The sequence below is a fragment of the Poromitra crassiceps genome, assembly GCF_964638095.1.
Source record: "Poromitra crassiceps genome assembly, chromosome: 26".
NCBI classification, from domain to species: Eukaryota; Metazoa; Chordata; class Actinopteri; order Beryciformes; family Melamphaidae; genus Poromitra; species Poromitra crassiceps.
The window spans coordinates 8,118,619-8,135,904 of record NC_139640.1 but is presented as its reverse complement, the minus strand read 5'-3'; the positions used below and the strand labels follow the sequence as shown (position 1 = coordinate 8,135,904).

At 41.6% G+C, this 17,286-nt stretch overlaps 1 protein-coding gene across 1 annotated transcript in view; it reads right to left on the bottom strand.

The window, feature by feature from the left end:
• Positions 1-399: 399 nt before the first annotated feature.
• csf3r (colony stimulating factor 3 receptor) overlaps positions 400-17,286 on the bottom strand; it is a 30,380-nt gene continuing 13,493 nt past the window's right edge. The window contains exons 4-17 of the mRNA XM_083661244.1: positions 15,938-16,237; positions 14,439-14,571; positions 13,463-13,629; positions 12,471-12,643; positions 10,796-10,940; positions 10,411-10,493; positions 7,295-7,505; positions 6,363-6,551; positions 5,530-5,628; positions 4,557-4,703; positions 3,321-3,461; positions 1,968-2,064; positions 1,317-1,395; positions 400-1,166 (exon numbers count right to left, since the gene is read on the bottom strand). Of these exons, the coding sequence (XP_083517370.1) occupies positions 657-1,166; positions 1,317-1,395; positions 1,968-2,064; positions 3,321-3,461; positions 4,557-4,703; positions 5,530-5,628; positions 6,363-6,551; positions 7,295-7,505; positions 10,411-10,493; positions 10,796-10,940; positions 12,471-12,643; positions 13,463-13,629; positions 14,439-14,571; positions 15,938-16,237 (2,474 nt within the window). The 3' untranslated portion in view covers positions 400-656. The remainder of the gene's footprint in view (positions 1,167-1,316; positions 1,396-1,967; positions 2,065-3,320; positions 3,462-4,556; positions 4,704-5,529; positions 5,629-6,362; positions 6,552-7,294; positions 7,506-10,410; positions 10,494-10,795; positions 10,941-12,470; positions 12,644-13,462; positions 13,630-14,438; positions 14,572-15,937; positions 16,238-17,286) is intronic.

Sequence of the window (17,286 nt, the reverse complement as noted above, 5' to 3'; positions counted from 1 at the left end):
TATATATATATATATATATATGATATAAAAAACATTCAGGCCGACTTAATAAAAAATGATAAAAGTGATGAAAACATTCACACCGACTTGATTAAAAAAATATATATGAAAAAATTCTGATGTCCAGTCTGTCTCTCTCTGGGATGCAGCTCCACACCCCTCCAGCTCAGTAAACAGCCTGTGCTTTCCTGGTCTCTACACCCAGCTCAGTAGGCTAAACCAGGGGTTCCCAACCTTTTTTGTGCTAAGGACCGGTAGATACAGTATATGGGAAAAAAAAGTTGCGGACCGGTTGTCAATTTTTATATATATATATATATATATATATATATATATATATATATATATATATATATATATTATAAACATAGGCTATAATATTATAGGCTGTGTGGTAGTTGAAACATAGTTTCAAGTTGAGGTTTATTTATGTTTGTAGTTTGTAAATTTGTTTTTTTGACCGGGCTCGCGGGCCGCAAGCCGCCAATGAAAGAGTCTAGAGCCGCCATCCTCTCGCGAGCCGCGCATCGAGGATCTAGGGTACAAAGCATCCATGCAAAATCAAAATCATTTAACATTGCATTTAAAACTGGGCTACATTTGGTCTGTTTCCCCACTGCTTTGAACGCCTTGCCAAAGCAGTTACCCCCTTATAGTTAGTGAAGTGTCTCATCACTTTGAACATCCTTCATGGCTAATGCTCGAAGTAAAGGAAAGTCATCCCAACAAGGAACGCCCGAATCTCTCTTTCCTCCGGGGTCGACGACGTCCTCGCACGGTCCAAAAAAACACTGCTCTCGGGCCATGGCATCAGCTGACACATTCTGGTAGCTCTTTGGGCTGAAGCCGTCTTCTGACTCCAACAGGGGCTGCATGGACTCAGAGCGCAAGTAGACACGGTGGGACCGGCTGGCTGACTGGCTACTAGTGTATGAACCCGCGAAGATCACTGTGGCGTAAGGAACAGACTCGCTGTTTGACCCGGAGTACCCGGGGGTGAGTGGTGAACCACAAATGGACTCTCCCAGGTCGCTGGTGTCGTCTACATCGCTGTGCAGCCAAGGCTCATCATCCCCCTTCTCTAGCTTCGTGGGTATGTCCACTAGGCTGAGGTGGGAGAGGGGCACCGGGTTAGGCTCCTGGATGTCAGAGAGAGACAGGGTATCCTGTAAAAGGAAAGAGAACATTGAAGAACAAAGGGCTCTTGTATTGCATTACCTATATGATATCACATGGTGGACTGTGTTTTATTATTATGATTTGTTTTTGCATAAACACATTATATCATGCACAGTAACAGGATATTCATTCTGCACCTGGATAGTTTCCGATGACCATCTCTTGATGCTGCTGTTAGCTGGATCAGGGATCGCCGGCCAAAAACGCACTTTCAGCCTGCAGAATGGAAAACAAATGTCGTCTGTTTTGAGCAGTGTTGGGCAAGTTACTTTCCAAATGTAATATACTACATATTACTAGTTACTTTCATTTGAAAGTATTACGTTACTTTACAATATTACTTTCTGTGTAGAGTAACTCATTACTTATTACACTACTTTTGCATTACTTTCACCAAAACAACAGCAGCAGCAGAGTGACATTGCCGCCCCGGAACCATCCCGAAAAATAATTTCAACCGCCTTGAAATCAGTGTAAACAATCCAAAATTCTAAATGTTATTATTTTCCTTTCTTATTGTCATCTATAGTGGTTATTTGCATAAAAACACACAGTTTGATTAGGAAATGTATCTTTTTGAAATATGTGCTTTGATTTAATCAAATGTAACTCAATTTGTAACTTGAGTTACTTGACAAAGTAACTGGTATAATATTACTGAAATCCTAGAAGTAATAAGTTATATTACTGAGTTACTGCTAAAAGTAATATATTACATGTAATATGTTACATGTAATATGTAGACACCACAGCATCGCGCTTTATGACAAAGTGGCAAAAGTTTTCACCTTTTGTGGGTTGAGAGACAAATCAACACTGTGATAATAATCAACAGAGACAGGCCAACAATGGATGGAATTGCAATCAGCGCAACAGTGACTGCATCTGAGAGAGAGAGAGAGAGAGAGGGGGGGGGGGGGGGGGGTTGAAATGTCTGTTGTACTGTAGGAATACACGTCCTCTTTAATGTTTCCAGAAAGCCACTGCTGATAATCAATGTTGGGCAAGTTACTTTCAAAATGTTATATACTACATGACTAGTTACTAGTAAAGTAATAAGTTACTTTACAATATTACTCTGTGTAGAGTAACTCGTTACTTATTACACTACTTTTTTTGATTACTTTTACCAAAACAACAGCAGCAGCAGAATAACATGGCCCGGAACATCCTGAAAAATAATTTCAACCGCCTTGAAGTCAGTGTAAACAATCCAAAATTCTAAATGTTATTCTTTTCTTTTGTTATTGTCATCTATAGTGGTTATTTGCATAAAAACACACAGTTTGATTAGGAAATGATTGTCTTTTTTAAATAAGTGCTTTGATTAAAAAACATTTTAACTCAATTTGTAACTTGAGTTACTTGACAAAGTAACTGGTATAATATTACTGGAATCCTATAAGTAATACGGTAAGTTATATTACTGAGTTACTGCTAAAAGTAATATATTACCTGTAATATGTTACTTTTGTAATGAGTTACCCCCAACACTGGTGTAGAGTAACTCGTTACTTATTACACTACTTTTGCATTACTTTCAGCAAAATAACTGCAGTAGCAGAATGACATCGCCGCCCCCGAACCATCCTGAAAAATCATTTATACCATCTTCAAGTCAGTGTAATCCGTCCAAAATTCTAAAATGTCTAAAATGTCCCTTTTCTTTGTTATTGTCATCTATAGTGGTTATTTGGAAATAGTGGAAAAGAAAAGGAAAAGTTTACTGTTATTGCTTGTTGTTCTCTTGTTTTACTGCATCTACAGTATATGCCCTGTTTTTGCACTGTTATACTGTTATTTGCACTATGTTGTAACGGAGTCTACAGCACAAGAATTTTACACGTGATACTTGTACTACGGAGTGACAATAAAAATCTTGAATCTTGAATCTTGAATCTATTTGCATAAAAACACAATTTGATTGGGAATTATTGTATCTTTATTTAAATATCGGCTTTGATAAAAAAAAAAAGTAACTCAATTTGTAACTTGTGTTACTTGACAGAGTAACTGGTATACCATTACTGAAATCATATTGTGATGAGTTATATTACGGAGTTACTGCTAAAAGTAATATATTACATGTAATATGTTACTTTTGTAATGAGTTACTCCCCGACACTGCTGATAATACCAACCGATGGGCTCCGTTTTGAAAGTAATCGTTGACCCGTTCAGGGTCCCGCCGTCTGTGCTGACCATCATGAAGGCGTTGTACGACGACACAGTGTTGAGCTCTTTCAGGACCACCTTCCTCTTCTCCAGGTCAGCGTTCACCACTGGAACCCAGAGGAGGAGACACACACACGTCAGCTCAGCATTAGGGATGTTCATCAATGATCGAAAATCGATAATTGATCGTTAAGGAATTGAATCGATCATGTGGAATTTTTATCGATTATTGTTATTATTAATATTTTTTTTTTTTTTTTTTTTGCAGACTAGGTTTGGGTGGAATTCGTTCCTCCTCGCCCCACTACATTGCACAGCCGACTAACGTGAGGTGGAGCTTCATATAGTCTCTAGTTCTCTGGCTGGGCACGGGCCTTTGTGCCAACAAAACTGTTTTAAACCAGTAGCGTAGCCAGACTCGGCTCATTGGGTGTGCCACAGAAAGCCAGGGTGTGCCAGGGGGCGCACCCGTCATTGTTTCGGCTGCATCATCGTCTGTCTCTTCTCCACTGTACACCACCAATACAGGTGCGGGAACGGGTGCACTAAAAATCCGCACTTGTTGAGGGGGAGGGTGACGACGAGTCATCTTCTTCCTCGTCGTTTCTTGCCTTTGCCGAAAAAGCTTAAAAGCGAGCTTTGTTTCATGTCTTCTTGATTTGGCGCTGCTGCTGCTGCTGCTGCTGCTGTTGTGCATTTGTTTACTTTACGTGGACGACAGCTTAACTAGTTTCCCATGATGCTCATAGGGCAGCGGACAGTTGGACACAGTGCATGACAGCGTTGACATGTGTTTTGCAGACAAAACAAAACACTTTTTTTACCCCATTTTTTTGGGTGCGCCAGCGGCCTGTCTGGGTGGCATTTGCACACCCTAGCGCACCCGTGGCTACGCGCATGTTTTAAACATGGGGAATTCACACCGGCATGCGCCGGGGACAGCAGAGTGTTGGAGAGGAGACACATTGAAATAAAGAGCTCATTGAGGAGAACACGTTGTCGTTCGTATTTTCTGCCATAGGCATTCATTTTGTAAAAAAATAAAAAATAAAAATAAAATAAATATTATTATTAATATGATCGATAATCGATAATTGATCGTTAATTTTCCCGATTTTCGACTATGGAAATTTTTCAAAATGAACATCCCTACTCAGCATACAGCAGAACATCTGCCCGCACGAAGAAGCCATCTCCCTTACCTTTGATGTGTCCCGGCTCATCCCAGTAGAACACCTTGTAGCTCCGGACGAGTCCGTTCCGTTGCTCCAACGGAATCTCATCCCAGGTAATCTCAATGTAGGAATGCCTCGTCTCTTTAAACTGTATCTTTGGTACCATGGTTGGAGCTGAAATAATTCAGGAATAATTATTATGAATGTATTGGGTTGTTATGACAATTGGCACCTGTGTGTTTTCATTCAGCATTAGCTTTAGTCTAACTGTAGGAGCCAAAACAGCATTTATGTTTTTTTTTGTTTAAAAAATACTAATTATAATTTCAACACTTCCCATATTTTTGTTCTAGTTCTAATTCATTGATTTGTTTGTCAGTTTGGCCACTGATTGACAGCTTGGCCACTGATTGACAGCTTGGCCACACCCATAGTAATTGGGGTGTGGTGTCAGCTAACAAGGGAAGTGGGGAAATGTTTGTAGGACAATGGAGTCCTGGCTTTAGTTGAGAGCAAACAGTTTTTTAATCTCATCTCACCTCATCTCACCATAGTATCATCAAATATCTATCATCTACTTTCTCTCTTTTACACACATTTGAACATACACTTGATCATGTTTATTATGCTGGCCTACAAGATTTTGGTAGGATATTTTGAGTTTATTATTTTCAAACAATGAACATCTGCATGGTGACTGGATCTACAATCAAGGTGCGTTAAAACCAACTCTTCTATTGCTGGGGCAGTGGCTATAATTTTGAACGGAATAGCCGCTACACTAACAGTTTTTGATTTTTAACAGGGCCAGCAAAAAAAAAAACATTTCATTTTATGTCCACAAGAGGGCAATATAACATCACAGTTCGGCTGGCTCTGATGCTGTTGCACCGGATTTGTGTGGCAAGCTCTTTTCTCACTTCCTCAAAGGGGGAGACTACCCTGTCACACCCCTGCCCGCTCTTTGCGTGATCGTTTTGGTGTGTGTTCGGTGACTTACCCTTTTGTCTCGTGTAGGCATTTACAGTCTGAGGACGGCCTATCCCATTCTTATACCTGGGATACACAGAAATCCCATAGGGCTTGTATGGCTCGAAGCCTATTGATGAGAGTGAAGAGGTTAGAGTGGATCAGTACCGCCTAAGCCCATAACAGTGTGCACAGACAAGCCATGCACAGGAAAAAGTACATCTTATATAAGATTGAAAGTATGAACATTTTTAGATTGATTTGCTGTATATGTACGATTCAATTGTGAATGTTTGTAAATGTGTATGTGGGAGTGCGTGTGAGGGTGGGGGTGTGTGTGCGTGCGTGCGTGCGTGCATGTGTGTGTGTGTGTGTGTGTGTGAGCGTATAAACACACAAGTGTTTTAGTATGTGTACATGGTATGCTACAAATGTACTAGGCACAACTCTATAGTATGTGTGATATTATTATGGATATAATGTGAGTATGCACACATCTCTTATATATTATTACAGTAGTATAACATGTTATTATTACAGTATAATACTGTCATATAAAGCCTATAGATATAAAACAGGGGGTAGGACTTGATAAGTATTAACTTCTTCCTACTCCTTTTCGGGCATGATAAACAAATGTAAATTGATTGTGAATTTGCTGTATATTGTATGCTGTGAATTCCAATTGACTATGATTGTTTGGCACTTCTTGCCTATATATTTTTTATCTTTGTTTTTGTTTTCACCATGTTCGAAAAATAAATCTAAATCTATATGGATAACTGATTACAAATGTGGCGAAATAAGAGGTGTAATGTATGGACCCTAACCTCTATAATACTAACACTGTAACATACTACATACCTGTTACCACAAGGTTTGACTGGCTTCTGTTAGCTATATCAAAGTGGATGAGGGCGGGGTCTGTTTGCAACAGAGATCTCCACTCCACAATGTAACCAGTGAGGCCAGAGGAACCCAGGCTCGCCCACTGGACCTGTAGGGCTCCATCGTCACGAGGAAGGACTGTGATGTCTGATAGTGGTGCGCCACCTAGAGACATAAAACACATGGTGCAGCACAGGTGAGCAAACCATACCTGAGGCGTATTTTCTAAACGAATCCAAGCCAAGCGCATGTGACAAATCTATGTGCAAGAATACACCAGCGCCTTCATTTCTTACGTAGGCTTAGACTCTTTGGTGTATGCAGAAATATAATGCTAATCTTTTATAGAGCCAGCATAGAGTCCATGTTAAGGTATGGTATCACAAGCTGGTTTGGAAACCTGATGGTAAAGTATAAAACTGAGATTCTTAGATTGGTCAAAATGGCAGGGAAGATTATGGGGATGTCTACACCTCCCATTACTCCCCAGGTCATTTTTGAGCAGTCTACCATTGGGCAGGCTAAGAAAATTGTGTCTGACCCCTCTCATGTACTTCATCCAGAGTATAGGTTACTGCCGTCAGGCAGGAGGTATGGGGTCCATAAGTGGAAATATAATAGATACAAGTATTCTTTTGTCCCTCTGTCAATTACACTCCTCAATGGACTCCTTGCGGAAGGCAGACAGAGGGGTAGAAGGCTCTGAGGTGGAGTTAAGGTGTCTTATTTATTACGTCGGTGAGTGACGGGATTTACGTGTCACTGTGTGCCACATTGTTAATGTTTGTAGTGCACTGTACTGTGTATGTTTGCTGCTGGTCCGTGTCCAAGACAAATTTCTCCCTTGGGAGACAAAATGAAGTAACCTTGAACCTTGAACCTTGTATTTAAAGAGGTCAGTTGTTTACCTTTGTATAGGAGATGCACAGGCACGACTTCAGTGTGGCTGGATTTCCCTGCTGCGTTTACGGCACGTAGGAACACTTTCCTCGTACCCTTTGGAAGCTGGAAGGCACAGTGATGTGCCAGTGTGGAGCACACCTGTCCCTTTTCACCCGGCGGCCCGACTGAGACCACGTACGACACATTCCGACTGTTGGCGTGGAATTGCTTCGATGGCTAAAATGGGGAAAGAGCTTTTAAAGGAACAATTCGGCCAAAAATGAAAATGGATCTACTGACCCCCCCATGCCGATGGAAGTGACGGGTGACGTTTTTCGTCCACAAAAGATTTGTGGAGTTTCACAGCAAAACACTCGTGCAGAATTCTCCTCAACAATTGAAGTGGATGGTGACCAAATTTCAAACGTAAAAAAAACGCCATACTGGCGCAATCCAAGTCAAGCCCTGAGATGCCAAGTTGAATTGGGAAGATATCATTTACACCATGTTTTTAGCATACATTCTCAAAGTTTGAGATTATATCCAAATACATGCTGCATGGTGTACTTACTGTACTAACGGTTTTCACAAAACTGTCAGTCCTGCTCTGCTTCTCTTTTTTTCTTTTCCTGTCCATAGCAAACACTGCAACAGGAAGTGAGCTGGGGTTCAATTTAGAATGTTTTTGTTGTCAAGTTAAAACCGTCTACAGTATATGTGCCGAATTGTTAAAAATATCACGTTTCAACGAATATAAACCTAAAGCTTTCACGAGATTTTTGGAGGCTGCTAAGGGTGTTTCTCCTCTTCTCTGTGCATACCTTGGTACCTTGACGTCCTCTGGGCTCCAGGCAGCTCCCTTTCGCAGATTCATCTGACATCAACATCTTTATGAATTTACATCATCTTATCATTTTATCCAATCGTGCCTCATGACCAGCAGATTATGTAACAACAACACCACACGGCCGTCTTTTCTCCGTTTAGTTTATTATCACAAAAGTAAGCAAATAACATTCTCCAGTCATGCGTAAACATCTACCATTCCACTGACAGATATGTTAAAATTCACCAGTCCTTAATGCTAAATAGTAGCGTTAAATCATTATATTGTATCAAAGTATTTGGCTGATGTTATTGCCATGATCATAAAGGCTAGAGAGCGTTGCGTCTCCATGACGTTAGCCGTCCAGGGTGCGTGCCACTCGGTGTCATATCGTGTCATCAGTTCCCTGAAGAAACGAACAACGATATGTGTTAGTAATGAATCGCTGTTAACATTAACATTGATCATCAATCATCAGACGTATAGGATTGCTGGTGCCAAGCTAACTCGCAAATGTTGCTAACGTTAGCGTAACATCAGTTAATCCGTAACATTTAACGTGCAAAAATGGCCTACCTGCACTAAGTGTTCATCCTCAGTCAGACATCTGCAGTTATTCTTCTTTCTTTTGGCAAATTGAATAGTCAATGTTTGCACCCAATATTCACCTTACAAAAACAGCAACAATCTGCGACCTCCATGCTAACTATTTAGCTCTTAAGATTCAATGCTCAAACTGTAGTCCTGTTCACTTTCTCTCCCGGCGCTGCAGTTGCTACGTCATGAAGGCAAGTCGATCTGATTGGTTGGCGTTGGCACGCCCAGACGGTGATAGACAGACGGTCCATCCAATCACCTGCCAAGTAGCTTGAAAAAAGTGACCGCCCTCTTCAGCAGTGTAGCTTGGTCGAACCCAGATGGATGTTAGGTTGTGAAACAAATGTGAAGCAACCTACATCCATCTGGCAACGTCAGGTTACGACACCCTGGCATTGTAAATAAAATGCACTTTCAAATTTAAAATAATTCTTATTCAGGATCAAGTTGGACACCTCCACGAGAAAATCAGTGGGGGGCGTGGGGTTCTGCCTCTTATTTAGATAATGTGTCACAGCTTCAAGGCCCTCTAAGTGTGGCACATTAGTATAAAGGCTGTTTACATCCGTAGTACATACAAAATAGCTGTCTTCAATGTCCTGTATGGAGTTGAGCCTGTTGAGGAAGTCAGTAGTGTCTTTAAGGCAGAAACTGCAAAGCAGACGAGCCAATCAGCGACCCGCCCCGTAGTTGACATTGTAACCGGCCAATCAGAACGTCGCTAGCAAAACAGTAATGGCCGATTCCTTAATTGCTGTCCGCCTCGAGGAGTAATGTCAACATTCGTCTACTCTAGTTTAAACAGCCATAAAGTGCAGTTATTGCAGAACTAGACTCAATAACAACAATTAAACAAGTACAGGAGTAAGCAACCGCAGAGTTTCTCGGCAGAAAATATGTTTTTGCCCTTCTCCCCAGTGGATTTGGGTTTGACTGGATCCAACGCTGATTGGCTGAAGGAGTTGTCTGTCAAGGCGAGTACACCCGCCCAACTTCCTCCCACTGCAAAACACTGAGTGTAAGCTTCAGGCCAGACGAGAACGAAGAACAAAATGAAATGTGAGTTCAGGTGACCGGCTGGTTTACCAGGCTAGCATACTGTACACATACAGTGAAGATTCTGGCTAAAAACAGGGTGTAAATTATGTCCTTTAACTCATTGATACCTGATGCAGCATTTGTGTGTGTATCACGCTCTTAAAGGGATACACACACAAATTAGGGATATACACGCAAATGCTGCATCAGGTATCAATGGGTTAAAGTCAACTTTGCATCTCAGGACTTGTGGAGACTTGGATTATGCCAGGTGAGCAGTATGGGGGCTTCTTTCTTTCTTTCTTTCTTTCTTTCTTTCTTTCTTTCTTTATTTATTTTTTATTTTTTTTAGAAAAGCGCTCTATAAATTCAATTTATAATTATTATGATTATTTTTCTTTCTTTCTTCCTCTGTGTGTGTGTGTGTGTGTGTGTGTGTGTGTGTTTAAGTTGGTCACCATCCACTTCAATTGTTTAGGAGAATTCTGCAACAGTGTTTTGCTGTGAAGCTCCACGCGCACACACGCACACACACACACACACACACACACACACACACACACACACACACACACACACACACACACGCACGTGCGCACGCACACACCATCAAGCAGAAGTATAACAGAGAGTATGTCAGTTTGTGGCAGGTGTCAAGCCTTGTGCGCGTGGTGTCCGTACCTTCCAGAACAGGTGAATGGTGCGATGTTTGGGCTGCAGCTCCCCCGGCACCTTCAGCCAGGAGTCTAGTCGGCCAGTGGGAGCTGGGAAAGAAAGAGACAGCTGTCAAACTTCAACCGCTCCTCAAAAAGCCCTGCACTTCTCTTCTCACTCAGTCCAAAGTTTTCCATACAAGACAGGCCTATAGATTTGCTGCCAGGGTGTGTGCAGCGAAAGTCAATACATCAATTCAACTGGTACTATAGCAGAGAGAGTAGCGAGAGATGTAAAACATGACATTAGCATATATTGAAAAGAGCAGGAAACGGAAGAATAGGTAATAGATTGGAAAATGTTAAAGTGACGAATTGTGTTGCTGCGCTGAATTGATCTAAGCCCTACCTACCCTTCTCCAAGGTGACTCCGGACTGGCTGCGGCTCCACTCACTCCAGGGGCTCTTTCCATATCTCACTCTAATCTGGATGTGATGCTCTTTCCCATGGAGCAGGTGACACACATCTGTCTTTGTTTTGACACGGCTCCTCCGGATCTAATACATGTGCGAGAGAACACATATGATTATATACTATATATATATATATATATACATACATACACACTAGGGCTGTGAATCTTCACTGGCCTCACGATTCGATTCGATTACGATTCAGAGGGCTACGATTCGATTACGATTATCGATGCATCTCGATGCATCTTAAATCGATGCATCACTTTTTTTTCCCCAACACATGATTTATTTTTTCTCACTTTCTTTTTTCTCACTGTGTGGCTACTTTTAAAATAAAAGTGCATTTGGAATTGCATTAAAATAAACAAATGCATGTACTTCCATTATATTTTATTCGATTATTGTTATTATTATTATTATTTTTTTTTTTTTAATAATCGATTTTTGACATTTGTGAATCGATGCAGAATCGTGCACGTCCGCATCGCGATGCATCTTATAATCGATTATTTTTGACACCCCTAATACACACACACACACACACACACACACACACACACACACACACACACACACACACACACACACACACACACACACACACACGTATGACTGCATGCACACAGATACACATGCTCTGACAGGTTGTGTATGAATGTTTAGGACCTGTTGTGCCATTTAAACAAACCAGGCAGCATGTGTGTTACTAATGACATGACTGATGACGTCATCCATCATCTTGTTGCCTGGCAAAAAATTGCCGGGCAGGTGGCTGCCGGCCACTCATGACCATTTTGTCCTCAGGATTGTTAGTCAGTCAGCCCTCCGAGTGATGTCACTTGAGCAATTGTGATGTCATCAGTGAGTGATGTGATCAGTGATGCCACTCGAGCATTTTGAGGGTTGTCAGTCAGTCAGTCAGTCAGTCAGGCTTCCTTCCAACCCTCAGACAGAGTCAGATAGAGGCCGGCAGCGTTTGGTAGAGCATATAGGGATCCCAACGCGCTTCAGCTATCCAGGCAGGTCTGGTGCATCACACCGAGGAGAGGAGAGAGCTTACTGCTGCACTGCTGATCCATGTCAGAAAAAGTGAGACATAGGCCTAGCCTAACTTTTGTGGGGAGAAATACATTGAAAACTAGTCAGATATGACTTGAATGCCACTTGTAAAATAAATCACCCACAGTGATTGACGACGGTCCGACCACTATTTTGACTGGGCGGCTTTATGTAACAAAGGCGGAAGCGCTCATTTTTGGCACATTGCCACCCCTCGCGGTCGGAATGGACTCCGTTAAAACGGCATGTTTTTGAATGGAGTTTGGTTACAGGTTCGCTAAAGCTGTTTCAACTGAGCACAGCGCCGCCGCCGACTCACACGACAACTATTTGCCTTGTAGGGAATAACGTGCATGCTCCCGCACCCCCCCCCCCCCGCCCACTGGCAGAGAGAATACTGACCATTTCCAGCTGTTTCTAAACAAAGACCCCTCATGTTTAAAAAGGTAAAACCGGAAAATATCCTGCTAGCCGCTAGCCAGACATGATCCAGACTTCATGTTTAAAAGCCACTTTACAGTCTTTATGAACACAAGAGTCATTTGTACTCACTGGTTGTTCTGGTTGTTCGCTCCACTGACTGCTCCCTGCAGATTTGACCCGCACTTGGAGGTGGGTGATGAGCACCCAGGCCTGGTCCCTGGATAAGCTCCAGCTCAGCCTCAGGCAGCCGAACCGGTTTGGCTCCACTTGAACCTTCACAATCTCTGGAGGGTCAAACTTAGCTGAAATCAAACAATCAAATGTAAAGGTAAAACACTGATTTATTTTGATTTGAGTCTTTGGTTTTACTAATCTGTGCAGAAAAACGTACATGTAAATTGGATAACAGATAATGGAAAGTTCAATGCACATACGACTGCAGATCCCAAGTGGGTTGTGAATAAACCATAATAGAAATGTCTGCGCAAATAGACATCAAAGTATTGTCTTATGTTGTATTGCATCATATCGCATCGTATTGTACCATACGATAGCGAATCACATCGTATCTGGTTATTACAGTATACTGTATCAATCAATCAATCAATCAATCAATCAATCAATCAATCAATCAGTTTAATACATGTCCCAGAAGGGCACTTTGGTTCACATCAGGCAGTAGTGGTTATTACAACATCATTACTAGTTTGAGAGTAGTAATAAAGGCACACTTCAGAATTGTAATACATTATTACTAGTTTGAAAAAGTAATAAGGCACACTTCAATAATATAATACATATACATTTGTTGCAATATGTAGAGATTCCAAAAGACCATCTGCTGCCCTCAGCCGGGTCACCGCGTGCGCAGCGCCACCGTGATTGCCACCATATCATTGTTTATACTGTTATTGTTTCTATTGGGGTTAGCCCAATATATCAGTTTGATACATCAATATGACAATTTGAACGACGAAATACTGCAACGAAATGCTATTTTCTTTGCACAAATTTGAGTCTTTTCATCATCATTATCATCATTGATCATAATTGGTGGTGGATGAGATGGGTCCTTGGTGTGATGATCAATATCATAAACAAACCCAGGCACTAATTCTTACCTGACTCCACAGGCTCTAAACGGATAGGTAGTGAGGATGCTTGGCCCAGTGCGTTCACTGCCTTCACGTAGATCTCCATATACGAGTAGAGGACAAAACCAGAGCGAGGGATGGTGTAATGGGAGACTCCCATCGGCACGTCGTAAGTACGGTTCCTATACGAATCCCTGAAAATGAGGAAACGGTTACTGTACACTATGTAGAAACTTTGACCAGTTATGCAACCTCACTGATTTTGTAAATGCCACCCAGACACTCCTGACCACCACAACAACATCTTTGGTAGGGCTGGGTTACAAAAATCGATTCTCCGATTTTTCATCGATTTTTATTTTAATCCTTTGATATCGATTCATATGTCCAGAGATCGATTTTCTTTTAATAAACATAGGCTATACTATTATAGGCTGTGTGTGTGGTAGTTGAAACAGTTTCAAGTTGACGTTTATGTTTGTAGTTGAAACAAAAACATAAATACTGTAGGCTACATACAGTAAATGGAAATGTTTGATCATTAATATCTAGAAATGATATAGGCTGAAATCAAATCACTGTGCATAATTGTGAAAGTGTCTTTATTGACAGATGACAAGGCTGTTATTTACCCTTTGTCACCACCTGGTGAGTAAATATATGTGTAACTAAAACCATTAAAATTGACAACCGGTCCGCAACTTTTTTCCCCATGTATCTACCGGTCCTTGGCGCAAAAAAGGTTGGGAACCCCTGTGTAACTGGACAATCATGTAATTCAGGTTACAGCTAAACAAACATGTTTTGGTATCACTAACCAAATTGATATTGAAATTAATCGAATCGAATCGAATCGGGATTAATCGATTCAGAACCTTGTGAATCGGAATCGAATCGATTCTTGAAATTTGAACCAATACCCAGCCCTAATCTTTGGTCTTCAATCATTCCTCGAGGCATCGCAGAATTTGTTTATTTCTGGTAGATATAGTTAGAATATTACCGTATCTCTGTATGGAGGGTGTACTTTGTCAGTAGTCGGGTGTCCTGCCCAGGTTCCCAGCTACAGGACATGCGGCTGCTTGGTCTGGTTAGGTGTGTCTCACAGCGGAGGTTCTGTGGGACCGGTGGTGGATCTATGGGTAGATACAAGTGTTATTAACCTTCATGTATCCGTGTTATATTGCCATCGCAGGCTTGCTCTTCTTCAGCAAAGCCCTGCTTCACATTCAAAACACTACGTTCTACTCATTCTCTTTTCCCTAGCCACTTTCCCAGCAGTCTGGGGATTTGAGCTAATAGTTGAGGCTCTGTGGGAATGCTGGTGGATCAATGGATAGATACCAGTTCTAGTGGTTGACAGCTAAAGACATAATTGGACCAGGATATCTATGCATCACATCAGGAAATGGCATAGAGTCTAAACGCTAAATACATAGTTTAGAGTCATTATGTACATTTAGACGTACAAGATGCATTTAAGTGTTTGAAATCGTTTTACAGCATCTCTGGCAAAAGGAATACAAATTAAAACGTTTAGACGTTCGTCTTGATGTAATGCATACTGTTGATCTCCTGGTCCAATCTTTGTCTTATATAATGTATATTCTTTTAACTTATATCTGTCCAGAGATCCACCAAAATGTGTACAATCTAGATGCATTGATCTGAGGAAAAGTAAAGCTGTTTGATTGGATTGGGAAGTGTAGTACTGAAGTTAATCCTTAATTTTTCAGGTTTAGCAACCTGAACATATTGACAAGTACACTGTCATTACCAAACTTATCATTCACCAAATTAAAGGAAAAAAGTACGGTAAGTTAGATGATATACAAAGTAGGCTAATCTGAACAATCAAACAAAATGTACAAGCAGTTATTTTACAATAAGGATACATTAATGAAGGGTAAAAACTAACCCCTAATTAACAGTTCACTAATGTGTCTGGTAATCAGGGTGTTCATGTTAACTTAAGAAACTTATTAAAGGAACACTCCGCCCATTTTCAACCAGCTTTGTATCATTAGAACATCAGTAGTATATCAGAAAACTGTAAACTGTTTTGAAGTCTGTCATTTAATTTGACAGTTATTGAGTGTTAAAGTGTGGACCAGTGACATCACTGGTCCACACTAACTCAAATGAATAACTCATTAACTCAAGTCAACTCTCAATGACTGTCAAACTAGATGACGGTTTTGAAGTGATTCATCTAGTTTGACAGTTATTGAGAGTTGATTTGAGTTAATGAGTTATTCATTTGCGTTACTGTACACTCAATAACTGTCAAATTAAATGACAGACTTCAAAACAGTTTACAGTTTTCTGATATACTACTGATGTTCTAATGATACAAAGCTGGTTGAAAATGGGCAGAGTGTTCCTTTAAGCATTAACCAATGCTTAATGTTAGTGTTGAGTATCTCTTCAAGCGATAACTAACCGTTAATGAATGTACCCTTATTGTATGGTGTTACCCAAGCAGTTTAAAAGCATTCTCACATCCAGCTGTGATCTCCAGCCCTCCTACTATCTGACAGACAGCGCCGGCCTGGACGCAGCAGGTCAGGACTGCCCTGGTGTCATTGAAGCTCGGGATGACGACCCTGGAAATCCGGCTGTCGTTGGCCGCCGGGCTCCGGGGAAGAAGGCGGCGCTGGCCAAGGTGCCACTCCACACGGACAGCTTGTCCACTGGCCAGGGGACAGTCGTCTCTGATGACACAGGTGGCTGTGACAGGCGACCCCAGCGCCACCACCGAGCTGGACGCCTCGACCTTCGCACACGGCAACGTGTCACCCTCTAACGAAGAGAACGTGAGTTTAAAGCAGAGCCTCATTTGTGTGGCGTTTGCCGAGCAGTTAGAGAGCATCTTTTTCAAATAGATCACTTAAAGGAACACTCTGCCCATTTTCAACCAGCTTTGTATCATTAGAACATCAGTAGTATATCAGAAAACTGTAAACTGTTTTGAAGTCTGTCATTTAATTTCACAGTTATTGAGTGTTAAAGTGTGGACCAGTGACATCACTGGTCCACACTAACTCAAATGAATAACTCATTAACTCAAATCAACTCTCAATAACTGTCGTTGATTTGAGTTAATGAGTTATTAATTTGAGTTAGTGTGGACCAGTGATGTCACTGGTCCACACTTTAACACTCAATAACTGTCAAATTAAATGACAGACTTCAAAACCGTTTACAGTTTTCTGATATACTACTGATGTTCTAATGATACAAAGCTGGTTGAAAATGGGTGGAGTGTTCCTTTAAATTCTAGTCTAATAGAGAGCCGCAGTAACGAGTCCGGAAATCATCGATGCTAACAGCCCTGGTTCTTCACAGTTTTCGCCTATGGGAGTTTTGAATGGGTTTTTGGCGCGATGCTTCTAATAATCTCTCTGGGCAACGCTGGCTTAATCAAACGCGAACCAGTGTTTAGTAATATCATCTTCACACACGAGGACCACTTTTACGAGTTTTGAAGCTTTTACTTGCCGTTAAAAGGACGGCTAGCTAGCAAACGGCTAGCTAGGGGCAGTGGTGGCCCAATGGTTAGAGAAGCGAGCTTGTGACCGGAAGGTCGTCGGTTCAATCCCCGGGACCGGCAGGATAAATCTGGGTGGGGAAAGTGAAAAGGCAGCGCTTGCCCCTCCCTCATTACCACCACTGAGGTGCCCTTGAGCAAGGCCCTTAAACCCCAACCGCTCCAGTGGAGCTGCTCAGTGGCCACAGATCAGACTGTGGTTGTACTGGGCAGCTTCCAGGTATGAATGTGTGTGAATGTGAACAGGGCACTCCTGAAAAAGAGAGCATTGCTCTCAGTGAGACTCCCCCTGTATAAATAA